Here is a 15,974-nt window from a genome sequence, read left to right on the forward strand (position 1 = left end):
CCAGGACTTGATAATTTGATGAGAGAACACAATAACAGAGCAGAATCTGTGGAGTCTGTGAAGAGACCCAGTGAAACATAGTCGTGTGCACATTTGGTTTAAAACAGTCCCATCGCACTAAAATAAAGTGTGTGTTCATATTTTTTCTGAATCAACAAAACCCTTAATTCACTGTCAACTGAGCATCTATTTGTTATTGTTTGTCTCAGTGACCACAGATAAACACTTTCTGTTTTTTATATGCAGGGAGGAAACAAGGAATCTGGGGGAGCAGAATAAATATTGCCTCAATGAAGTGATCTCGTTGTACCAGTAGTGCCTGCAGACTTTATCCTGAACGCACCATGCAGACATTTTTCACATGTTTTTTTATACACTTTTGTTTTTTACACAAAACAGCACATCCAACATATTTTGGATTTTTTTCCTATTCAATAATGTGCTTGAGAGGTTTTTTATCAAGCCGTTAAACTAAAATACCTTTGAATGCTGGTGATGGGTATACTTTTGAGCTTTACATTGGTCTGGGGTTATTGGGAATGTTTGGCTCACACCAGTCTTAAACAATCCTACACAGCCACCACTGGAATCTAATTCTCCAAATAGTACAATACTAATAATATTACTGCAGCCTGTTGTTTTGATGGAGCTGTGCTGAAATAGCAGCTGTAAACACAATGAATAAAGATGCAACAACAAAAATAGCAGATGAATGTCAACAGTATTAAGGAAGCTTCAAACTATTTGGTACATCATTCATCATCGTTTATTATTGGTTGCTGTCAATTGATTGGGGGGTGCTGAATCATAGCCCATTGGCTGGTCTCTGAAATGCACGTGAAGAGCTTGAAGACATACTGCGTCCTTTCAAGCATAACTATAACAGTTTTCAAAATTCATAAATCTTATTCCTATTGTCTACAACATTTTAAAAAGTATGAGAAAACATGAAGAACTCTTTAGCAAATCAAAGACTACAGTGCTAAAACTCAAATATGTGATGTCATCAAGTATAAAGTGCGGACCTGCTCCATAGACAATGAATAGGGACAGTTGTTACCGAGGACACTGAGAGCACCCATGGGACTGTTCTTAGTCAATGGTACAAGTCAGTCTCCCATTCATTGTTTATGGAGCAGCTTCAGACTTCATACTTGATGACATCATACATCTGCGACTTACTTCTCCGGATTCTGGCTTTTAGAGGCAGTAGCTCATGTTCACATATATTGCTTTAACTTTTCCAGGCCAAGTACATAACCAGTGTGCTCACTGCTCCTCTTCAAATCAGTTGTTTGACAACAAATTCAGGTCAGCTGCATTTCCTGAGCTGGTCTTCTGAACCTCCATTTGTCAGAACACCTATTATGGGTGCGTCCCCTCAACCTGCGAAAGAAAAACTTTTTTAAATGATGGATAACTATCAGACAGCTATATTGACTAAGTCAAAGTGATCTGACAAAGTGAAGAAGCTCCTAGAATACCCAGTGCTCTCAGACTTGAGTCAGTGTGATGTCAGCTGACTGTGAGCCACATCCAGCTCCCCTCCAGCAGCCACGCAGGCTGGAGCAATTTCTGGCAGGTAGATAGCACACACACACACACACACACACACACACACACACACACACACACACACACACACACACACACACACACACACACACACACACACACACACACACACACACACACACACACACACACACACACACACACACACACACACACACAGGGATATCTCCCTGATGGCAGCTGTAGTAACTGGCCATCCTCCACTTACACCAGAGACTCTGCTTACACACCGATGTCTGTCTGTCTGTCGATTTGTCTGTCTGTCTCTCTGTCTGTTTAAGTAGCAAATTTAAGTTTTAGGTTATCAAACCTTTTCCTTTTTTAACATAGCTAGCCTTTGATATGTAACAGTCATTTTTGTTCTAAATAATGTATCCTCTTCTTCAAAACTGTTCCCAGTCAGTGTGAACTAAACTGTGTTTTACAAAATATATTCAATGACCACATCTTTCAAATTTCAAATCATACTCAACCAATTCCAAACCTCTGTGTAATTACACTCCCTCTCTCACATGTTTACATACTATTGAAAAAACGGTTCACGTTAAAACCCTTCACATAACACAAAACTACTGAACTTTTGTATTTCTCCACTCTGCTACAAAAAATAAACAAAAAAATAAAAATGCATCAACTCCTCATTAGATCAATGATCTCACCCCTTGCCGTGCTCTAGTGTTACTGAAACTCAAATATTAGGTTTCTTATTTCTGTATTTAATAACCTTTTGTTGAACTCGATCGAGCTGAGGTCCTAACATCACCTCCAGGCTCACCACCAATCAACCAGCTTCTTTTTTCAGAGATACAACACATTCAATGTATATGACATCATTTATGTCATATACATTGAATGTGTTGTATCTCTGTTATGCTGTTCATTCTGTACACATGACATCTATTGCATTCTGTCCATCCTGGGAGAAGGATCCCTCCTCTGTCGTTCTCCCATAGGTTTCTTCCTTTTTTCTCCCTGTTAAAGGGTTTTTTAGGGGAGTTTTTCCTGTGCCGATGTGAGGGAAGGACAGAGGATGTCGCATGTGCACAGATTGTAAAGCCCTCTGAGGCAAATTTGTAATTTGTGATTCTGGGCTATACAAAATAAACTGAATTGAATTGAATTGAATTCTGTAGCTCAATCATGGATGTATAAGGAAAACTGGAAAAATAAAAATATTGATTAGTGCAGTTTTGAGAGTGGTCAAATATAGAAAATTTGCTAAGTTTGCATCACTGCCAACCTTTTGTCCGTAATCCTTGCTGTGTAATAAACATCTACACCTTTTGGCCCTCACTCCACATTCTCACTGCTCCCCACTGGACAGGCTTCTGTCTAGCTGGTGAGAAGTTGTATCATCTTTCCTATCCATATTTCTATTTTCACTCTGTTTAATTGTCTATTACTCACCCCTCTTCCATTCCTTCCCTTCTCTCCTTTTGGTGTCCCTCTCTCCCCCTCTCTGGAATGCTCCTGTCATTGCTCTGCCTCTTTTCTTTTTTATTTTCTTCCTCTGTCATCTCCTCCCTGGAGTGGCAGTGGTAACAGAGCGTTACATTAGAACAGATGCCTCTTAACATGCACAACTGGGGTGGAACGATATCTTCAGGAAAGAGAGCCAAGAGTGAAAACCCTGAGGGGGAAATGGTTCGTGGAAAATAAGCACACTATACCGCTATGTGTGAGTTTAATTATACTTTGCACTGATAATACAAAACATATATTATACTATGATTACAATGAACAACCTTTCACATCACACATTGTCCTTTTTGATACGTCTTTGCTATAATTGAAGTTGTGGGGGTACAAATTTTAAATCCGACCTTTTTGGTGGCGCTACAGAGAAGATCATTAATAGGACTAATCATATGAGGATCATCAATATAAAATATCATCCTAATCTGGCCTGATTCATAAGCATAAAATTAAGTTTTATGCTTTTTGAATCACATAACATTTCTTTCTACAATCAACACTTGAAATGATGAAGGCACTTGCAAATGACAAGGTAGTACAAAATGTAAACCATACTTTGGTGTTTCATTTTTTACCTCTTTACTTAAGATTTCATTAAACTTGTTTTTTTTTTCTTTTTACAAAAAGTACCAAAACACTGGCAACAAGGAAAATCTTGGGTAGATAATAATGAGAATAATTATGAAACAAAATTTAAATCATACCCCCTAAACTAAAAATAAATCTGGTTTGAATTGATCAAACACTTTTACAAAGCTTGTTTACAAGACGTTTATCTATAGAGGGAACCATATATTTGTTATATTCTTTGAGCGACATTTGCTGATATCACAAAGTCTGCCATTATTCCATTTCGAGGTTGAATCAATTCAAGGGCCTGTGCTGCATGTGAGATGATATCATATATCCATTTAACACAATCAGTTACTTTTATATCAGCTCACTAAAAGCAACTCAAATAGGATTTGACAAATTTATTAGTGGGCACTGTAGGAAGGAGGTGGGCGGAAATGGAGACACAGTCGTTGCATGGAAATTTCAATTTAAAGGTGTTTCTTGAGATGATGCTATGTATTGACGTATTCCCATTGCATCAGTGATATTGTATTGTTGATGATGAATCATCGTTACAGCCCAACACAGCATTGCAGCATGGCAGAAAGGAACGCCTCCCTATTCTCTCTGGCTCTCTCACTGTTTCTCACACATACTGTGATACAGATAATAACTCACTGTTGGGAACTTCTGATGACATGATTGGAGCCTGGGGCAGAAATGGTGTCCCATGGTTTTGACTGACAGAGAGCCCCTTATTTCACAGACTCACAGGCTGATAAAGTGGACCTCAGTATGGGAGGCTAGTCATTTTGGATTGGTGAAACCTTTCATTTTTACCAAAACAACCGAAAAATACACAACTCCGAACAATTCACACGTTTCGGAGACTGTCCTTCCCTGCGGCATTTAAAACAACCTATGTTTACATTTTCCTGACAGTCGAGCTTTAACAGTCTTTTGAATAATGAGGGTGGTCTCTCAAAAGCAAAGTTGTGTGAGGTGTGTGTCCTGTGCTTGAGGACTTGTTGATTGTTTGCAGCACATCTACAATGGTTTTAGTGGAAACTGGATTAGAGATGTACTGGATTTGGTGGTCATGGGAGGTATTTCCCTGTGAAAGTGATTTTAGGCAGAACTTTTGCTGTTATCATTTTTAAATAATAACGTTTAAATTAAAGGTGAGAATTCTTAAGGGAGCCTGGTACCATGGTAATAATCTGTTGGTGTGTCTATGTCAATTATAATCACGTCACAGAATACCTGCAAATGGATTAAGCTGCTAGAGTTTTAAAGATATTACTTATTTTAGTTCTTCAACCAAGTGAGACAACACACTGACCCACAAACGATGTGTTATGGATAAACATCGGCAAACAGCGGCTGCGCTGTGGTTAATCTGAACTGTGAACTTTGACCCCCATTATGGATGCTGTAATCTCATACTGCTTCCCCTGCTCCAGTGGCCATGGTAACGGTTACCAGGGCTGCAGACGGACACTGGCCAATGGGTGTGGAGTCTGCTAGCAGGGAGGGAGGCTCCTATTGATCATTTCATTGTAGTGCTAGTGTCTTTGTTGAGGAGGATTCAGTTCTACATATGATAATATTTATCATCATATGAGTTTATCTCAGTGGGTAACATCACCTGTAGAAAAGCAATGTAGACACATAGACAGCCAACCTCTTTGGACACTGGAGTTCCAAAACAGAAACTTCAAATGGTCAAATAGTTTTATGTCCTTTTGGTTGAACAAGTAGGCTGTTTATAAACTCAGGTGATTAGACATCACAAGGATCTATTAAGGGATCAACATTTAAGAGGTCTAAAGTGAAGAAATAAAGTAAACAGGAAATTAAACAAAATGTATTTTAATTGAACAGCACCTTCCTATCTTTTTTCAGATAATATAATATTTGCATAGTTCACAGAGTTTTTAAGTTTCATAATTTTTATCCTATTTGGCTCTTGTTCTGTCTCTCTCAGATCAGTAAGCAGCATCTGCAGACGGTCAAAGAGCGTTTCCAGGCGTTCCTCAACGGAGAAACCCAGATTGTTGCTGATGAGGCCTTCATCAACGCTGTCCAGAGCTACTACGAGGTGAGTGTGTATTATCTGTGGCCTGGGTGGTTCACTCTTGCTCCAGTGCACTTACAAAACAGATATTTTATTTAGTCTTTTTGAACCCTGCTTTGAATCGTTTTGATTCCAATATGTATTATATACTGCTGCTGTGTTTGGCAAGACATTAACCCAGCCTTTTGTGGCTGTATGTGACCTATGACCTCCCTGAAGAGGAAAAAAAACACTTCTCTGTAAAATAAGGTAAATACTTGATGTTTATTCTAAAACATTATTCATAAAAAATAAATGTCAGGTGTTTTATGTAATTTCAGATGCATAAACTACATTTTGCAAGCTGTTTAAAATTAATCTGTCCAAGCAGGAAACCTAATAATGGTGAGAAAAAGTATCCAGACCTCAGCGGAGATAATTGTCTTAGCTCTGATAAATGATGCAGACAGGCACTGAGCTCCTCAGGGCAGGCTTTGTAAAGTGCTCCCAAACCTCCAGGATTCAGTGTGCTGGATCCACCAAGAATAGAAGAGGGAAAGAAAATGAGATGAGAAATGAGCCAGCATCTTCTCTGCATCTCCTATTTATTTACTGTCTGGGTAGAACTGTTCATTTACAACTTGACATCCCACATACAGCAGCCGGAGCAAGTCACAGCGAGTACAATGAGTTTGAGATCTTTGACACTGCAACACGTTGTTACTCCCTACTCATCACATACGGATGCTTGGTCAGGACCCCTTGGCATCACTTTTTAATGTGTAGGTTAGTCTGATAGACTTCAACACGTGGTTAACGTTACGTATTTTAATCAGCTATTTACATAACATAAGCGAGGTACAAAACAAATGTGACGCAAATTAAGTAATAGTAATAACATAACATAGTAATGATAAGGCAAACAGGCATATAATTAGTCCGTATTTTTTTCCTTTGAGTAACTTAAACATTTAATGTTTTTTTTTAAATGTCTACTTTGCAAGACACTAAGGCAGAAAACAACTTCATTATTAGACCAAGCTGTTGCATAAATAATATGTCCCTCCTTGGGGTCTGAGAGCTGTTTCTCTTTTTACAGCGATCAAACCCACAATGGGCCAGCCCCCTCCTTTAAGGGTCTGGGGGCGACCCAAAGCTGGATCAATCAGGCAGAAAAGAACAAACACAATACAAAAATTACAATTAAAAACAATAAATAAATGAATAAATAATATTTCTTATTAATAACTACAAAACAAAACAATAAGGTGACCGTGCCTGACAGATCCTGCTGACCCGTTCTGGAGCTCCCTAACGGTACCCTGGTCTGGCTTTGCTGCCAGTGGACGGGGCCACACCGCTCAGGACTTTATTAATATTTTTACAGTGTTAAATGCACAACTTTATGGATGTATAGTCTCGTTTTGCAATAAAAAACAAAATAAACATAAAAAAAATAAAAATAACAGGACGGTTTATAAGGTACACCTAGCCAAACCTAATACAGTCCCACATAGGTTCCCTATTATAATTTTGCCTCCATTTCACACTTAGTAAATCCATTATAACAAACGACTCAGTCTATTGAGACGCACAGGTTCTATCCCCATTCAGTGGTGGTACAAATATCTCCTTTATTAATAGACCACTTCAGAGATTTTCAAACATGTCTGTCAAAATATTTTGTCAAGTTTCCCTCAAAGCTTCTACTGGAGCTGGCTGTGTTCTTCTACCTCTGAATGGGGATATAACCTGTGTGTCTCAATAGGCCTCCATCTCTTAAGAATATAGTCTGTTAATAGTAGTAGTACTAAAATGGATTTACTAAGTGTGAAGATAAGGCAACTTTAGAATGGAGTTGCTGTGTGGGTTAATAAGTGTCAAACTACAAGTAAATTAGTTATGAATAAGACCTCACTTTAGAATGGGGAACATATGTTACTTTAGAGTGGACATTACGTATTACTGTGAGTCCCCGTATGAGGCCCATACTTAACAAATCATTTTACAATCATAATTTATGTACATCTTATATATTTAATATCAATTAGCAGTAATTAGGAGGTTATTGAGAGAGAACTCTTCAAAGCCTAGTAGAATATGGTCATGCAGAATGATGTGTACCTAAATATAAAAAGTTTTTAAATGTTTACTTATAAAACAGTATGTGAAATGTTACCCTACTGTTGCAGCTACTTAAAACTAACCCTTAGACAGATAGATTCACAGAAGCGCAAAGAGCCTGTTGTGGATTCACCTCACATGCTCAGACTTCAGATTTCCCTCAGAACACAGTTCACAAATCAGTTGTGATCAGGTTATTGTATAATATCTGTGTTTTCTAAAAGCTGGTCCAGGAACAACAGATGTTACAAAGGGGGACGTTGGGAGATTTGAGAGCTGTTGGGTGCTAGAACTAAACAAGACCGTGCATCTGTTGGGCTGGTGGCGCAGACACATTGACTGACACTTCCTTATCAGTTAATGTGGCAGCACAAGCAGGCCAAATGAGAACAGCGTGATATTTAACAGATGAAGCTGATGGCACAGGTTATCCAATTCAATTAAAACCAAAAGCTCTCAGCTGGCTTTAGCTTCAGGCTAGAACTGACGCAGGCAGACAGAGAGCGGATGGAAGTGGAGACAGAAATAGAAAGATAGAGGAAAACAGAGACAAAGGGTTACGAGGAGCATGACAGCAGCTGACAAGAATTTACCAACCATCTATCATAAACTACAACCTTACTAGTATGGGTCAGCTTTCACTAAATGCAAAAATGTTTGGTTTGTGATTGAGGTTTCTTCTTTGATTCTCTTAATTGGTAGAAAATCAACGTGAAGAAGTTAAGAACAGAGGTTAATGTCTAGGATGGCTATTATGAGAGTTCATTGTTCGAGTTCTCCCTAACCTCACGTGGCTCTCTGCACTCAGTTTTTTTTTAGATTTTTCTAGGTTTGAAGTCTCTGTAATTGTCACAGTTCTTCCTCCATACTGTCAGTAGTTCCATACTCCCTGTCACTCTGTCTCACTCACCTAATTGGCTCACTCTGTTCACCTGCCTGTCACTCTCTCTCAGTTCACTCTGGCCACTCCCAGTTCCACTTCCAGCTCACAGCCCAGCCCCCTCTCTCTCACCACACTCTCCCTCACTCACCTAATCAGCCTCATGCAGTGCACCTGTCTGCCACACCCACCTCATCAGCACAATCCCTCTCACCTGCTCACTCTGCTGCACCTACACCCTGCAGTATTTAAACCCCAGTCAGTCACACACTCGCTGCCAGATCGTTCGTTGCATTTATGTCAAACCTTCCAGCAATTTCCCGTGGACTGATTTCCCGTTGCCGACCCTGCCTGCCTGTCTGCCTGTCTGGACTTCCCTGCCTTGCCTGTGCCCCGGTCAACGACTCAGCCTTCTGTTCCCTACCACCGGATTCCCCTACCTTGCCTTTGCCTCGGTTAGCCACCTTAGCCTTCTGTCCCCAACCACGAGTTAGGCCTCCGCTTCCTCTGGTTTCCGTCTGCCTGATCCCCCTGCCTGTTTCCCAATGTGAGTCTGACCCTGCCTGTCTGTCTGCTGTGTGCTCAGCTGTAAATAAAGCTCCAGAATTTTATCTGTCTCCTGGTCGTACTGCTTTTGGGTCCACACCACATCCATGACAGTACGATCTGGCCATGACATGGACCCAGCGTTCGACACCTCGTCACAGGCCCGGTTCGGGTTCATTGAAGAGGCGCTCCAGAGACGCGAGACCCAGGTTGTCACCAACACCGCTGACGTTCACCAAGCCCTGGCGAGCAGCAACCAGGCCTGGACTGCCCTGTTTAACCAGGTTCAGCAGCTCACAACAGCCATTTCGCAGACCTTCGCTCTGCCTGTCCCTAAGCTTGTCTTGCCGGCTATCCAGACTGCGCCTGTCTCGCCGGCTTTCCAGACTGCGCCTGTCTCGCCGGCTATTCAGACTGCGCCTGTCTCGCCGGCTATCCCGACTGCGCCTGTCTCGCTGGCTTTCCGGCCGACGCCTGCACCTCCTGTCTCGCCGACTCCTGACCCTTCGCCGTTCCTGCCGACTCCTGACCCTTCGCCGTTCCTGCCGACTCCTGACCCGTTGGCGTTCCGGCCGACTCCTGTCCCGTCGGCGTTCTGGCTGACTCCTGTCCCGTCGGCATTCTGGCCGACTCCTCACCCTTCGGCATTCTGGCTGACTCCTGACCCGTCGGCGTCCAGGCTGACTCCTGTCCCTCCGTCCCTGCCGACTCCTTCACCTCCTGACCCGGCCGACTCCTTCACCTCCTGACCCGTCGGCTTTCATGCCGACTCCTTCACCTACTGACCAGTCGGCTTTCCTGCCGACTCCTGTACCTCCAGAACCGTCGGCGCTCCGGCCGACTCCTGCACCTCATGATCCGTCACGACTCCTGCACCTCCTGACCCGGCGCTCCGGCTGGCTCCTGCACCTCCTGACCCGCCGCCGCTCCGACCGGCTCCTGCACCTCCCGACCCGTCGCCACCACGGCTGACTCCTGCACCTCCCGACCCGTCGCTGCTCCGGCCGACTCCAGTCCCGGCTGGGCTGCAGCGTCCTCCTGTTCCTGCTGGGTTACAGAGTCCCCCTGCTCCTGTTCCCGCCTTGCCGCCAGAGCCCCAGGTCCGAGAGACCTTGCCGCCAGAGCCCTTGTCTCCAGAGCCTCTCGCCCGACCTCCAGAGATCATCTGCCCGCATCGAGAGACCCTCGCCCGACCTCCAGAGAGGATCCGCCCGCCTCGAGAGACCCTCGCCCGACCTCCAGAGAGGATCCGCCCGCCATCGACAGACCCTCGCCCGACCTCCAGAGAGGCTTCCACTGGAAATCTCACATACTGGTGAATTAGACTTTGAATGCATGACGTGTCCCACTGTAGACTGGTCGTCCCCGTGGCCAACCCCAGGGAGGTCCCTTCAGCCTGGTCGTTTTCGTGGCCGACCCCCAGGGAGGCTCCGTCGGCCTGGTCGTCCTCGTGGCCGACCCCCAGAGAGGCCCTGTCGGCCTGGTCGTCCTCCAGTTCGCCCCCTCCAGAGGGGTTCTGCCTCTCCGCCTTGGTTGTCCTCCTGTTCGCCCCCTCCAGAGGGGTTCTGCGTCTCCGCCTTGCCTCAGCCTTCAAGGATTCTGACTCTGCGGCCTCGGAGGAGTTCTAGCCTTCAGCCTTCTGTTCCCTACCACCAGATTCCCCTACCTTGCCTTTGCCTCGGTTAGCCACCTTAGCCTTCTGTCCCCAACCACGAGTTTAGCCTCCGCTTCCTCTGGTTTCCGTCTGCCTGATCCCCTGCCTGTTTCCCAATGTGAGTCTGACCCTGCCTGGTCTGTGTGTGTGCTCAGCTTTAAATAAAGCCCCAGAACTTTATCTGTCTCCTGGTCATACTGCTTTTGGGTCCATACCACATCTGTGACAGTAATTCCATTTGTTCTTTTCACAACACTATAAAAGGACAATGATTTAAAAAAAATAAGCAAAGCGGTGTCCCTATGATCGTGGTGAATCCACAGATATCACTGTCAGATGTTTCCTACTGAACAAATCTCTACTGACAGAGTCCTCAAAGTGTTTTATACTCCCATTATGAAAATATGCCTTCTTCTGTACAGTGAGGTAGCATTTCTCAACTCGACTAAACGAAGATGCTCAGTAAAAATATATACATATTACATTTACACTAATGTAGTGTATGAAATATGTAGTAAAATAAAACGTATGTGGAAAAAGATATACATGTAAAGGGGGATGCAAATGATGATGCTATGCATAAATAGTAGTGCAGTATACTGGTAATGTATCACAAGCAATGGGAAAACTCCTGCAAGGAGCATAAGTAAAGTATGAATGGGGGGGGGAAATGATCTAAAGAAAGTAACCCTTTAGGGAGGTGTGTGGTGTGATGAGTCAGTACACAGTTCTAAATAACCCAGGGAGGGGGTGTTGGTGGATGGGCAAAGAAAAAACGTAGTGGAGTGGCAAAGTGTGACGAGCTGAGTTTCCCAGTGCGTTAGAAGGTGACGTAAGCGGACCCGACCAAGAGTCAGAATGTGATGCGTTGGGATGAGAACGTGTTTTTTGTCAGCAGAGTCTGGTGGCTTTAAAGAGAGCATAGATAAGTTCCACTTTCAGCTCAGTTCTGCAGAAAGAACATATAAAGGGGTGAAAACATTTGTTATTATAGTGTAGACTTAACTTGATATTGTCTGAAATATGTTTTACTGCTAGTACATTGCTTTGGCCACGCGCCGATACTCCAGTCTTCTCAAACCTGCATATGTGTGGCACCCCACTTTATTTGCAGAATTCTTATTGTATTAGTGTGTGTTATTAACTTTCCCCACCAGACCATTATTTTCTGGTTATTATAATTTAAAACGCTTTGTGTGACTTAAACTAACCTGCTTTCACCTTAAGCAGTCGGAGGGCAATAATCATTTTCGCCAATAGGGGGCAGTAGCGGTATGGTATGGTAGTGACGCTGAGATTCTTGTCTAAGAGAAGCAAGTTAGCCAAGTAAGGAACGACAGTCAGGATAGCGGCAGTAAAACAGATATTCATCCGAGACTGTCTTTTTGATGTATTCACTGGTGAGAGAAGTACACAAGCGCCATATAAATTTATGTTAAGTTTGTTCGCTTTTGAGGTGCTGTGTTTTTATGTTTATAAAGTGTTTAATGTTGAAATATAAAGCAGCTAACTCAGGCTAGCATCCAAATGAAGAATGTCGAGCCCGCTAGCTGTTTGGCGCCAGCGTGACGTCAGTAACCCAGTCTTATGATTGTATTGTTCCCATGCAAGCTTGTACACAGATATATTATTTGTCCTGTTGTGGTTATAAGCAGTGCTTTGTTAGTAATGTTAAGCTGTACATTTTAGGTTGTGTATTTACATTTCATTTAACCTAATTACAGTTGTATTTAGATAGACATAGGTACAATACTGACTATGGAGAAGTACCTCATACAAACTCACTTTAAAATACATGAGCTATCAATTTAAGGAGTGCATTGCATTGAAAGTAGTGGAGGCAAGCAGGACGGAAAGAGCACCAATAGCAATCGAGTGAGTTAGCCTTTATGATTGTAATTCTTGTCAGTTAGAAAGGAGAAGTGCAGGCTGATGATCACTGGTGTACCTTGGTGGTGTCACTCTTTTGCAGGAGCTGTTATTCTGTTCTCCCAGTGAGACCTGAAGAGGTCGAGAGGTAATTACCCATGATGCTGTAGCTTTCTCTCTCTCAAGATCCCCCCCCCAGACTGGAGCCTGCCCCCTTGATGAATCATTATATGTAAATCAGAAATATTTTGGATAAAATAAAACAACTAATCTGTCAATTCACAAATTGATTGCAGATCTTCCTGAAAAGTGACCGTGTGTCCAGGATGGTGCAGAGTGGTGGCTGCTCGGCCAGCGACTCTCGGGAGGTTTTTAAGAAGCACATAGAGAAGCGGGTGCGCAGTCTGCCTGAAATCGACGGACTGAGCAAAGAGACGGTGCTGAGTTCCTGGATCGCCAAGTTTGACACCATCTACCGAGGCGAGGAGGACCTCAGGAAGCACCAGCAGAGAATGACGGCCAGCGCCGCCTCCGAGCTCATCCTCAGCAAGGACCAGCTGTACGAGATGTTCCAGCAGATCCTGGGCATCAAGAAGTTTGAGCACCAGCTCCTCTATAACGCCTGCCAGGTCAGTTCTCCATAGTATGGTGTTAACCGTATCATATATGTCCAGCTTTCCCCTTCAGTTGATTATTTCTGAGACATCATGGCATTGTTTGGGTTTGTTAGATCATCCTAACCAATTAGAAGTAGCTGATGTATCCATCCAGTTGGTGTGGCATTGGTTTGGTACTAGCAGTTATAGTTTTTTGATCAAAGAAACATGCTGATTTAAAAGTTATTTCCGGCCTACGAAGCTCTGAACCATAGACTGTATATAAGTGCATGTAGGCACTGTGACTGTAACTTAATTGGTGTGTGTACTGTCGTCTTAAAGCCTCAAGTTTTTCATTTTGGCCGGTAGAGGGGCTTGAACCACCAACCTTGTGGTTAACAAGCGCTCTTGGCTTTTTGCGCCTCAGAATTTTGTGACCAGAAGACCAGAGATTGGATCTCAGTTCAACCCTAATCTAAACCATTTTTAGGCAACCGAAAGATTACAATTGACTCTCATGAACTGAAAACACGATGTGGGGACTGGACAATGTTGTGATAGCGACCTGTCAATCAAAAGGCAGCCACACCCTAAAGCATACCCTGTTTTAAGTCTGTTTATCTCTAAATGGGACCATTATTTAAGGTCATTTTCTCATAGATTTCTATACAATCTGACTTCGTTTTGCAAACAGATGAGTCTCCCCCTGATGGCCAGTAGAAAGAATGCAGCTCTTAATGGCTTGGCAGTCAGTTTATACTTCACCAGACCTTGATATATAGTTGGAATCAATAAAAAAAGTCTTTATACTCACTTTTGTTAGTAGTTACTTGGATACTTCCCGAGGGCTTAATGTGCTTTTACTATGAAGGATTATTATCCAAAGTCCACTATTGAAGCCCTTATAGCTAAACAACAATGTATGACTCCTGCTCTGTCTACTCTGTAATCAAAGATTGCGTCATGTTACTTGCATCCTTGCTTTAGAGAAAGACCTGTCTTTATTGTCACCTCCACAGCCTCTCTGCATGTGAACTGTTAGGTGTTGTTTTGAGGCTTCCAGCAAGGTATATAAACCATAAAAGGAAACAATGCAAAAAGATGGTGGGTTTGATGAGTAAAAAGAAGTCAAATGCATTTTTAAAACATTTCTTCATGTGCAGAATAGTATTTATTTATTGCTTCTGCACTATACTTTTGCTCTGGTTTATGCTTTTAGATGCTTGTTTAAGAAAGGAAATGCACTTATGACTTCTGGTTACTAGTAGTTCTCTTGAATACCTATGTTGAATACACTTATTGTAAGTCGCTTTGGATAAAAGCGTCTGCTAAATGACTGTAATGTAATGTAAGGCTTTTTCAGGTTTTTTGGCAAACAGAATTTAGCCAAGCAGCCTGAGCACGGGGGAGGAACAATAAGACAGGCTGCTATACATAGATGATCCACTATTCAAGTGCCAGGTATTTCATGAATGGAAAATGAGTTATTAATATATGCAGAGCGTAATGATAATAACAGGGCAGAGAGCCGGGATGTAAAAGCATATTGATGTGGTAATAACGTGTCCGTAGGTCGGCAGCTGGAGGCCGGCCTACACTCGTCCAGTCTTTTGTCAGAGCTCAGTGGAGAGACAGTGGGGGGGAAACCTGCTCACTGTCGGGGCTCCTTATCCTTTTATCTTGTCTTTTTCCTTTACTGTTTCATTCCCACACTGGCTGGAGGGGGCTGCCTTACAGCATACTAATGTTGGCTAAATCACACTCACTGAAACACACTCTTGGTTTTTTACCCTGTGCACCAAAGAACAGAGCTTTTTACTGTAAGTTACTGTAAAAACAGACCACAGGAAGGTTTTAAGACTATTTAAAAAAAAAAAGGTTGAAACACTGAAAATCTAAAAAGTCTGAATTAAGGCAAATTATTTTCTTTATTGATTCCTTTTTGATTACCAATTATCTTTACACCTGTCTAAAGGGATGTTTTGAATAGATTTAGTTTTACAAACATTCCAAAAATCCGAGGATTTGTTTATTTTACTGATGCTTAGGGTTGCGACTGATCATAAAACTCAGTTAAAATCGTATCATGGTTTTGAGTAACAAATCTGAACAGCAGAAATAAAGGGAGTAAATATAACTTTTAAAGATGCCCCGATCACTTTTTCTGCCACTTATTGCTGATGAGCCATATCAGCCGAATCATTTAATTTCTGTCGTTGATTTGTTTTGTGACAGACAGAGAGCTTCTCTGCTGTGACCTTCTGTAATGTTGATGGAAAACATGGAGCAGCTTCAGAAGACTGTACTGCTCATCTTTGATCAAGTTCAGCTCCTGAACGAAAGCAGAATCACCAGACTGACATCTTGGTTTTCCAACCTTCTCTGCCCAGTCCAGAGTGAACTTCTGCACTGAGAAGGTTTTTCCAACGCCCGGCGACGCCGTTGTCAGAACGACTCTGATGTGTCTCTGTTGGTCTGGTGAGGCTTTAAAGATGTCGTGGTACTTGATTGGAGTGTCATGGAGGTCTTCATCTTGGAAGCTGACTCAAGCTGCCTCACCTCTTTATGGGTATTAACCTCTTCACTCTGTCCTCTGTGATGTAGAGCTCAGTGTAGATCCTGTTGAGGAGGGTTCCACTTCCT

General features: G+C 42.7%; 1 protein-coding gene across 1 annotated transcript in view; it reads left to right on the forward strand.

Annotated features, from left to right (window-relative positions):
- The window catches only part of cadpsa (Ca2+-dependent activator protein for secretion a), a 126,911-nt gene that overhangs the window by 17,136 nt on the left and 93,801 nt on the right, over positions 1 to 15,974 (forward strand). Inside the window, exons 2-3 of the mRNA XM_054616472.1 lie at positions 5,594 to 5,707; positions 13,032 to 13,364. Of these exons, the coding sequence (XP_054472447.1) occupies positions 5,594 to 5,707; positions 13,032 to 13,364 (447 nt within the window). The remainder of the gene's footprint in view (positions 1 to 5,593; positions 5,708 to 13,031; positions 13,365 to 15,974) is intronic.

Source organism: Anoplopoma fimbria, chromosome 17 (assembly GCF_027596085.1).
Source record: "Anoplopoma fimbria isolate UVic2021 breed Golden Eagle Sablefish chromosome 17, Afim_UVic_2022, whole genome shotgun sequence".
Lineage (NCBI taxonomy): Eukaryota > Metazoa > Chordata > Actinopteri > Perciformes > Anoplopomatidae > Anoplopoma > Anoplopoma fimbria.